The sequence below is a fragment of the Gossypium hirsutum genome, chromosome D07 (genome assembly GCF_007990345.1).
Source record: "Gossypium hirsutum isolate 1008001.06 chromosome D07, Gossypium_hirsutum_v2.1, whole genome shotgun sequence".
NCBI classification, from domain to species: Eukaryota; Viridiplantae; Streptophyta; class Magnoliopsida; order Malvales; family Malvaceae; genus Gossypium; species Gossypium hirsutum.
In genome coordinates, this window is record NC_053443.1 from 26,648,962 (window position 1) to 26,660,672 (window position 11,711).

Here is an 11,711-nt window from a genome sequence, read left to right on the forward strand (position 1 = left end):
GAGTAATTAATTTTTAATAGATAAAATCCTAATGGGTCATACCCATTACTACTTTCGGTAGATTGTCTGCCTAAGTAGTCCTTGACAGACTTCTTCTTTCGTTAGCCCTTTTTAGATTGTCCCATCTCTAGCTACCCTTTTTACACCAACGAATCCTTAGATTTAGGTTCTGCTTGGGCATCTCATTAACACCTCCATTCTGGTTATTTAGCCAAAATCTGAAAATCCATACCAACATATATTTCATACCACAGTGTAATTTTTCCTCCTAATTCCTCATCTTCATTAAGGATTGCATGTATCTGTTCTTTTTGCATAACCATTTGGTGGATTCTTGACTATTCTGCTTACTTATGATCTCAAATGCATCGTATTTATCCGATCTTACTACTCTCCAAGTAAGTCAAACAACGATCTTACTTTCCTGACCGTGTCAGCTTCTTGGTTCACAGTCTTGGTGGACTATATTGGTTGCCATAACCGAGCTATAGTCTTACAGTTTGTAATCCTGTGTTTAATGTCCTGACAGACTATATTGGTTGTCATAGCCCATCTATGGTCTTACACTTTGCTATCTTATTTTTAATATCCTGGTGAACTCTATTAGTTGTCTTGGCCGAGCTATGGTCTCACACCTTAAAACTCTTTTGAGGTGTCGCCCCGTAGGACCTTACTGTCATCGTGGTGTTGCCCCATAAAGCCTATAGACCATCGTCGTGGTGTTGCTCCATGAAAACTATAAATTGTCATCATGGTGTTATCCAGAAGGACTAGTCGATAATCATCATCACAGTTTCATTCTAGTGAGCCAGTTGATATCCCTTCACGGCACCATCATACTCGCTTGTATCTCTTTAATAATTCGTCAGTTTCTCCAACATTGCCAAATTTCCCTATTTTCCTATACTTGTCAAGGTAAATTACCTACGTACCCCACATATAGTATAATAATATATTTCATGCAATCAAGATACTGGATACTGAATGCAAAGTACACCATAAATTCAACACCATGTAATACCAATTTAACATTCAATGATCGTACCTACAAATACTCACATATTCATACACGATTATGCATACACAACACGCTCAGTCATAATTTTTACACACAACGACAGACTCAAACAACCCAATATAGTCACAACACAAATCATTCAACAAATCAATCTCATAAACCACCCAAAATAGAGTGTAGAAACCCACATTGCTTCTTTTATCCTTGACAACTCAACTTGTCCAAATGCTAGAGCCTCCTTTGTCCTACCAACTAAGCATAACACGAAAAAGTGCACGTAGGATACCAAAAGGAGTTATTCATGTTCAAGCAAGTTTAAATAATACCATTGTTACTGTTACAGATGTATGGGGTCGGGTAGTCTCTTGGTCCTCTGCCAGCACTTGTAGATTCAAGGGTACAAGAAAGGGGACCCCTCTTGTTGCTCAAACCGCAGCAGGAAATGCTATTCGAGCAGTAGTAGACCAATGTATGCAACGAGCAGAAGTTATGATAAAGAGTCCTGGTCGCGGAAGAGATGCAGCATTATGAGCTATTCGTAGAAGTGGTATACTATTAAGTTTCGTACGGGATGTAACCCCTATGCCACATAATGGCTATAGACACCTTAAAAAAGACGTAGGTAACCAAACCTTAAAAACCCAGAATCTATAATTATACAGAAACTTTTCGAGAATTGTTACTTCTCTTTCCTCTAATCCACGAGTATAAGGAGGCTTAGGGCTTACCATTTTATTGAATTTTTGGTTTCCCAGACTTCGAACCTTACATTTACCGCCTAATGTGGAATTGTCTCAAACTTTCTCTTCCTCTTTAGAGCAACCGAAGAAGACGTTGCGAATGAGAAAAAAGGTTACCTACTACATTAGGAGATTTCTTTCCTCTCCACACACCAATATTTATAGCCAAAGTTTACACGATCTCCTTAGTCCATTTTAGCTAATCACTACTAATTATTTTATCTCCCGTTATGGAACCAGTCAGTTTTATCGTAACCAAACCAGAATTGAGATGCAACTAATCACCGTTCAACCACTAAAATTTCAAAATTTCCTAGTGGATCTTGAAAATTCGTTAATCTTTTCAATTTAATCCTAATGTTTCTTAAATTTCGGGTCAATAAAGATAACCAGGTGCTACAGTACGAGTCACGCATACATAGTCTGTCATCCACTTAGGATTTAGGTATGCACTCCGTAAGTGAATAAATCCTTAAACGGATTTAGGATCTATTGTTCTTCGGTCTAGTCTGATATACTGTTAGTCTAGTCGGTCACATCTATGTCTCTATCTTTCAGGAGTCATCCACTCCGATGCCTAAGACAAAACATCTTTCCAATTGGAGTTGATAGAAAACATATTAGTCTTTCAATTGGTTTTTCTCATTTCCATCTAGAATAAGGACATGTTTAGGTTCGTCTACTAATACAAGTTGTCTTTTCATATCATGATCTTGCCACATGATACCACTCAGTATTAATTTAAACACTAGACAACCAATGAGTAACATGTACTTCTATTTTCCTTTGTGTGCAAAAGCCATTTGATGTAAATCATACAAAGTATATTAACGTAATCAATGAATTTGTTTTATTAATCAATCTGTTCGAAAAATTACAAGTGTAAATTGATGAAAATACTACATTAAGGCCACCAGATCCAATAGATGCCACATCCATTGTTGAAGCAACTATGATAATAATTTCTATTGATTCAACACTTTAAATTCACTAGCATCTTTATTACATCATTATATTATAATGTATAATATTTTCTTAGGTTTATCGAAATTCACAAAAGCTCTTTCGATAACCTGAGATCATTGGAGGAATAAACTACAAAGTTACGAAATGTTTTGGGCTGGCGGTGCGACTTCTGGGGTGCAATGTCGCGACTTCCAAAATAGTAGAATGGTAGTGTGACTTCAAACAGTGGATGTCGCGACATTGAGAGCTAGTATCGCGACTTCAACAAAGTTATGTTGTAACTCTAAGGGCAGACTCCTAAAGAGCTTACTTCTTTTGAATTCAATCTTTCAAATTATACACACTAATGGTCTAAGGACCCAATATGCAATTCTATTCAAGTTAAGGTCATCATTTTCACTTTGTAACATATTGAACACATCAAAACACTTTTTAAACATGACTAAAACAATTCACAAATCAATTCCATCTAACACTCCTTAACCAATATATCTACTTGACCAGTTATAACTTTAAACCGATAAAATTCTAGGTACATGCCATCTATTGAAATGCAAAAAGTAGTACAAAGATTTCTGAGTCAAGATTCGACAATCTGGATGTTGCTTCACCTCTTAAAACTTTGAGATCTTCTGGTACATATGCACAGAATAACAAACTGTACGTTGAGCGATAAAGCTCAGTGGTAATTTCATGATTCAAGTAATATAAATAACAGAGTAACAATATAAATATATGCCATTGCAAGATCACATTCCATTTATATCATATCAAGTGCTTCAATTTCATACAATGCTATAAATTACAATCTAATTTATACACATCATGTTATCAATCTATTACCAATCATACATATATTTCCATCTCAAGTGTCACCAATTAATAATATCAATATAACATATTAAACCTTTACTTTCTATTACCATTAACACATTCAACTTTCTTCCAGTTCAAGCCATCTAACATATCATATTCATGTTTCCCTATCGAGTCTATTGATTAGCTATTGGCCCTTAGGGCTCATATAAACTGGTTCACATGGTCTTTCACATGCTATCGTGAAACACATTGCACATATATGTACCTACAATATCATTCTATACTATCAAATCATTGCAACATCATTTAATAAATACATATTTTATATTCTGATTCAAAATTCAATTTAACATTGCGCCCAATGCAATCTTAGTAAAAATGGAGTCGGACACGTAGGTGAACTACACCACACTAAGGCACTGAAGTGCAAAGCCTGTAGGCATAAAATGTATATATGTATTTGAAGACATCCCTCCACTACACCAAGGTTTCTATAGAGATAATGAATACTCGATGATCCACAACAGATGCTAGATCCTGAAATAACCTGTCATACTCTCCATATCATCAACTATCTCGTACAGAAGCGCACATATGACCTTGTTGGCATGTCAACTGTATCCTAGCATTTTACTAAGTGTGCATGGGAATCAATCATTCATATATCGTAATCTCATTTCATTTCATCATAAATTCATATACATCTATATAAATATTCAATATCATATAACATATAACATGATTCATATTACATATTATATATCAATAATATCACTCTTTTATAGTATATTTAGTTTAGTCCAAATTCCTAATATTCAATATTATCAACTCAATTCAATTCATATAACTTATTATTGTTAAACTCATATAATTATATATTCAACATCATTTTCCCATACTATCTCTATCATCATTTCATAATATAAGACATTCATCAATTTATATCTTACTTATTTCTATTTTATTCAATTCAATCTAATTTTCCAATAATTAATATCATTCACAATGATACATTCATACGAAAATTATATACTTACCTCGATACTCAATCATGCAATTAACATGATATACATACAAATGTAATGATCTCGAATCATAAAAGTACAAATTGAATTATTGAGCCACTCGTCGACGACTTTTGCTTTTCCTTTCCCTCTCGACGACCTAGTATCATCTTTACCTATGTAAGATAATTCAATAAATAAACCATATCAAATTGCATCCAATTCACTTTCAAATACAAATCCAAGTATATTTAGTATTTTATTCAATTTAGTCTCTATACTTGGGATATGCATATTTTTCGATATCAAGCTTCGGATCAAAATCTAATTTCACATTCTTTCATTAAGGGCCTTATACTCTATATTCATAGCAAAATTCCATTGCAGGTTTTCAATTTATTAAATTTGGTCCCTAATGTTGCAAAGTTAACTATCAAGCTTTTATAACTTTATAATTTAGTCCTCATCATGATCTAAGCTTAATATTTATAAAATTAAAGGCTAATTAATCAATTTCTCAACAATGAAAACTTGCTAAAAATTTAAAAATTGAACAAATTGATACATGAGCTAGCTAAATCAAGCTCTCATGATCATAAATCTATAAAAATTACACAAAAAAGGCTTGATTACCTTAATAATTTACTTGGCTGAATGCTAGCTTCAAAATGGTGATTTTCTTTCTTTTCTTCCCTTTAATGGACGGCACGAACTAAGTGAGGAAGGTGATATCTCCATCTTCCACTAACTTAGGCTTTTATACTAAGTTTAATTATACTTAATTCTTAATTAAGTTATTTTTAATTATAAACTTAATCTAAGTGTCATCCACCATCATTCCCCATTAACTCCCATTTATAATTGGTTAAATAAATATTTTGATCATTGGGATAATTTCTATCTAGGTCGTCAAGTTTTTTCTAAATTAAAACTCAATAGTGATTGAACGTTTATAATTTAGTCTGTTAGCTTTAATTAACTAATTTCTCGGTTAAATTACTTAATTGAACTTCAATATATTTTTATATTAACTCTGTAAATATTCTAATTTTATATTTACAGACTCATTTTATGAAAATAAGGTTCTGAAATTGTATTTTCTGACACCATTGAAATTCGGGCTGTTACAGTTTTGTTTGTGTGCAAAAACCATTGAACACAATACACAAAGGGTATTAATGGAATCTATGGATATTTTTATTAAACCAATCTATTCAAAAAATACAAGTATACAAACGAATATATTACACTTAGGGCACCAAATCCAACATCGGTGCTACTGTTATCACCATCATTGTCATTGTCATTACCGTTGTCGTCGTCATCATCAGTTGGACCATCATCCACCACTACTAACCATTGTCGGCTTTCACCGGTAAACTCATTACCGACCTTTTATCGGTTGGTTGGATCAAGTTTTCATCGTCCTGATCAGTTTTGAATATGTCTGGATTCTCCGGGATTTGTCAAAAAATTAGCTTATAGAAAACTCTAAGTCTATTTCTGATTCACATGAATTATTCTAAAAAAATTTAAATAAAACCTACATGGAGGTAATAGTCCAAGATCTAAGTACACATCCTAAAATTTATTAAAACCTAAAATTACACCTAATCTAATTTCTAGGAATTTTCAACTTTGGCAAAATTATAATTACATGCATAACCCAAAACATACATAACCCAAAACATGCATATAATTACAAGGATGTCACATGTTATCAAAAGTAACCAAACACGAAGTAGAGAGAATTTGGTATCGATTTATACTATAAACATAGCACAATCTGATTCTGATACTAATTGTTGGATAAATCTAATTTAAAAATTGATTTCTTTCATAGTGAAAATTTAAAAATTTTGAAAATTGAGTTGGTTTGTGGTATTTATAATAATAAAATTTTTCCCAAAAAAATCGTTGTGCTTTGTGCGAGACGGATATGTATCATTCTCGGCTTTCAACCAAATGGCCTTCTTCACTATCCTCGTACCCCGAATTGTGTTGAGTGTGCACTCAAACAACAAGAACCAAACACAGAACCAAAAACGATTTATTACTTTTAATAGGAAAGTAATTTCTTAATAGAAACCGATAGAAATTATTATTCCTAGAAAATAGAAAATATTCTAACAAAATAAATTTCCACTACTTTGTGGTAGAATAACAATACGTGAAATTTATGCGTGTAAAAAGTTATTTTAATAGCTTTTTCAAAGCCATTTATTTACAAGGAGAGATAGGAGAATCTTGGTTGAATAAGTATAACACAAATAATATTTATTTAATAGAAAAACAATCTTCTAGTTCAACTAGAAGATGGGGCAACAGTCTCTAACAATTCCCTTAGTGTTTCTGCCTCTCACATGTTTATATGAGGCAGATTAGGGCTCTCATATATTGGGTCCAATTATATGTGCTTCATGTACTTTTAACTCAAAACTTTATAATTTAATCCAATCCAATATTTTTTTTCTATTTCTAAAATAAAATATTATGTAATTAATTTAATTAATCAAATTAACTATTTTAATTTCCTAAGTAAATAATTTTCTCAGTTCAATTCTAATTTCGTTAAAGTCATGACAACTTTAATGTAAAAGAATCTATGAGGAAATATATTTAATTTTCATATTTAACAGTTTCATAACGATTAATATATTTAATTTCATTTTTTATTTCAATGAACTAGCAGAAGGACTGATTGGACATATGTAATTAGGGTTTAAATAATTTATGCTTAAGTTCCAACCTTTTTCCTATTAATTATAAACTTATTTAGTCATGGAATCATTTCACTATAGTATCATGATTGAGCACTTTCTAATTACATACTATTACGAAATCTACTTAATTATTGCTCGTCCAATGAAATTGTCATCAGTGTGTTACCTTCATAGGATATTATTAATCTTTTTGGGATAAGTCTTTTCTCCCACTATGAACTTATTTTATCTTATGGTAACCATTACATCTTCCTTCATGAGAAGACAATTACTATCAAATAGTAATAAACTCATTTATCAAAAAAAAAAAAAACAACTCGTGACCATGTTTATTTTTTATCTATCATGTAATGTCGATGAGAAGATATCATTTACCCATTAGTAGGGCTATTAATTCCACTATTGTGAATGATGGTACATACTACAAAAGTCGTATACCTAAATGCATCAACTTTCGGTTCCTTATTTATTTGAACTCAAGTTTTTTCTTACATCAAAGTATACAAAGTTAAGCATACATAGTCCATTATCCACTTGGATTAAGTTATGGCATACTATGAACGTCACAAGTGAAAATAAATCCATAAACGGATTCAGGATCTATTTAACTTGGATCTTGTTCCATGTAAGATTAGTTTAGTTAGTCACATCTATGTTTCTATCTTCTAGGAGTCATCTGCTCCGATGCTCAAGACAAAGCATCTCCCCAATTGGACTTGATAGATGACATATTAGTCTTTCAATCGATTTGCTTATTTTCGGTTTAAGGATATGTTAGGTTCGTTTACTAATACAAGTTGCCTTTTTGTATTATGACCTAACTACATAATACTTCTTAGTATTAGTTAAACATTAGATAATTAGTGAGCCAATATTTGCTTCCATTTTTTTTGCGTTCAAAAAACATTGAGGAGAATATACGAATGGTATTAATGTAATTAACGGGTATTATTATTAAACCAATTTGTTCAAAAAATACATGTATAGAAAATGAATATACTACATTTAGGGCACTAGATCTAAAAGTCAAAAGTTCAAACTAGGTCATGAATCAACTCCCATTATCGATTGCAAAGCCAATTCAAATAGCAAATTTCATCAAAAAGTAGGAGTGATTAGTGTAACAACCCATTTTTTAGTAGTGTCGAAAACGGTGGTTTCGAAACCCTATTTTTGACGAGTAAGTTCGTAAATATTATTATTTAATATTTACGAGGTTAGTTGACCTGCCATCAAATGTAGTAGTTAATTCGATCTATTCCTGCATTTAAAAAGTTTTCTTTCTAGGAAATTTAGTATTTATTATTACGTATTCGATAGTTAGTACCTAGGATTAAAAGTCAATTAAAATAAGTGTTTTTGACACATTTCTGAGTGTTGATGACCTATTAGGCTAACACTGGACTTAGGAAGGTTTGATTTGTGTATTTAAGTGTGCAAGAGGCTTAATTTTAGGCCCAATTGACGTAGAAACTTGGGACGAGTGTTGCACAAGCTTTTCGAGCCGTGAAAGCTTGAAAAAACGTCCAAAGCCACAAAATGCCTTACGTGGTGCGACACGCAAAATGTGTGGAGTGACATGCACCCTGGGTTGAGCCATAGCAGCCTATGTTGAGCCATAGCCTGAATGTGGGTCACAAGTAAAGTGACGTGAGTAGCCATATAATGCAAGCAATTGAAGATACCTTTTGATTTCCAACATTTATTAGTATTGGGGGCATATCAAGTATAAAGTGCCCACATTCTAGCCTATAAATAAGAGGTTTTTGTACAGGTTTAGACATTGAGAATCAATCCATCCATTAAACACTTCTTAAGTTCTTTAGTTTTAGTTTTCTTTTCTTCTTCCGTAGTCGAAAGATCCTATTCCGATGTGAAGACATTTGCAGTGGAGATTGCTCTGAATCTGTGCATCAATATAATTATTCATGAGCATTCTCTTATCTCTTATCTCTTATCTCTTATCTTTTAATCTTTTATATATCTTTCATTAATCTAGCGAATTGATGTTTGTATGAATAATTGAATAGAATAGTGTGCTTTTTTCATATCTTGCATGATTCATTTATTGAACTAACTAATTAATCAAGTCGATTAATTAACAAAATAATAAGAGTTCATAATAGGATTAGTTGGTATAGATTACATGTTCCTAAACCCTAAACTTGACAACCTTAGGAAGTTATCATAGGAGAAACAAGATCAAGAGGTCAGCGAGTATCCGTTGATCAATTAGATAGTAAAGGCTGGGAGGTAATACTAGTTAATTAATAGCTAATTCATATTAAAACTCGAATTATGAAATTAGTTAATCTTCTATTCATTAATTAGGGATTTAATCGATCATAGGCTAGAGGCTTACATTATTGACACTAGGATAGGAAATTTCATTAGGTTAATTGTAACGCTCGGGTTTGTGTAAGTGTACACAGTCGTTATCAAGTAATAAGTAAGTATCGAGTTATCGTCTCCATAGGGATTGTATTTGTGCTAAGTCACTTAATTTGTAAAATTAAATTAACAATTTGAAAAATAAAAACAAAATAGAGTTGAGAAGTGGTATAAACTAGATGCAATGATCCCAAATGTAAACTATCCTAATATGCAAACTATATGAATGAAATAGATTTTAGCAAAATTTAACACAATTTGCAACAATTATAACATAAATAAACTAAGACAATTACTTTAATTAAACTTAATTTATTATCATCATGCTTAATAATATTCGGAAAAACATTCCATGGCAACTCGATCTTTCATGAGTTTGAAAACCAAATTAGGTCATTCCAGGTAAAGGGGTCGCTAGTCAACAAGGTTCATCAAGACAAGAATCTTATGTGAAACAAGGCACTGAGAACCTCTCGTTCACGCCAATTCTGATGTCGTATAAGGAGCTGTATCAAAGTTTATTCAACGCGCACATTGTTGCCCCTCTCTACACAAAACCTCCATAGCCTCCGTATCCCAAATGGCACGATGCAAATGCACAATGCGAATATCATGCGGGAAAGACGGGGCATTCCATAGAAAATTGGATTGCCTTTAAAAAACTGATTGAAAGGCTTATCAGTATGGGCGTCGTTAAATTTGACGATTCCTTTCGTGAGGAAAATCCATTATCCAATCATAATTGATAAATGGAGTGAATGCAATGCACAAGCAACTAAAGAAGGGACCTTGTTAGATATCCGCCCTTATAAACGTGGAAGTGTTCTAAGCAATTTGACTGCGGAAGAAAACCCTATCGTCTCTAGAGCTTTTTTTAAAGTAATGTTTAGAACATTTTTGTTATTTTTAGCTTAAAAATGATAGAAATTTCCTTTGTGAAATAGGCTCACGTCTGAACGTTATTATTTTAATGAAATACATCTTTGCGATCACTTTTGAGCCAATGTTATTATATTTGAATAATTATTTCTGATTATTTTATTCTTTTGGATTTTCTTCCACATCATTCATTCATTCATTCATAATCATATTGTATAAATAATTATTCATAAATTTATACATTTTTTTGCATATTCTTTGGTACTTATTATGGGTCCCCATATATCAAATTACATGAATGACTCTACTACAGACCCAGATTTTCCTTTTGAGCGAGGCATGTGTTCAGAGGGATCTCATGACTTTGAAAATGATAAAGATTGTAGCTTATCTCAGACTTGTTGAGGATGGTAGAACAAGAGAACCGACAGATCCTACCTCACGAGGAACCATTAGAAATTGTGAGCTTGGTGACTGACCTGACCTCAAAGACGAAGCAACTCCTCATTAAGTTATTCTAGAGTTCAAGGATGTCTTTATATAGTCATACCAAGATATGCTCGGGTTAATCGCTGATAATGACACCTATACAACAGCACGATGTCAGAAATTTGTAGTAGGAACGATGCAATTCTTTGCCGGGGTAATGCCTTTCTCGTTGAGTCAGCATAGCTTTGCCCATTTGAAGGCGAGTTTCCATCCCTTCAAGATGTTTTCTGCCGTAGTTGCGCCCCTAAAGGCTCTATGAAAGAAATCAAAGTTTTTCGCATACAAGATGAAAGTGAGAAATCTTATCTATAAAAACATTGATTCTGATCGAAAGGGTTCAGATTCAATCAAAAAAAAATAAAAATAAAAAAATAAAAAGCAAAAGAAAAATCAAGATCAAAACAAAAAAAGAAAAATAAAAAATCAAGGTCAAAATGAAAATGAAAAAGGAGAGAAGAAAAAGAAAAAAAAAAAAGAAAAGGAGAGGTCAAGGCGAAAATCCGCAAAGGGCGCTTTGACCAAAGGGGATTTGAGTTGAAAACCCGAAAAGGGCGACTCAAATTTTGAGCAAAATAGGGCATGGACATCACCATTATCGAAGATTCCTAATGGGCATTACTTCATTTTTAAGATAATTCGAGGCTGCTTCATGCGTCAAAGTCATCACATGCAGATATAGAAT

General features: G+C 32.5%; 1 protein-coding gene across 1 annotated transcript; it reads left to right on the plus strand.

The window, feature by feature from the left end:
* Positions 1-1,243: 1,243 nt before the first annotated feature.
* Positions 1,244-1,549, plus strand: LOC121219160 (30S ribosomal protein S11, chloroplastic-like). The gene has a single exon (XM_041096846.1). It carries the CDS (start codon positions 1,244-1,246, stop codon positions 1,547-1,549), a length of 306 nt encoding a protein of 101 aa, XP_040952780.1.
* The last annotated feature ends 10,162 nt before the right edge of the window (positions 1,550-11,711 follow it).

Coding starts and splice junctions, on each gene's coding strand:
- LOC121219160 (XM_041096846.1), top strand. CDS start 1,244: ATGCTAGAGCCTCCTTTGTCCTACCAACTAAGCATAACACGAAAAAGT.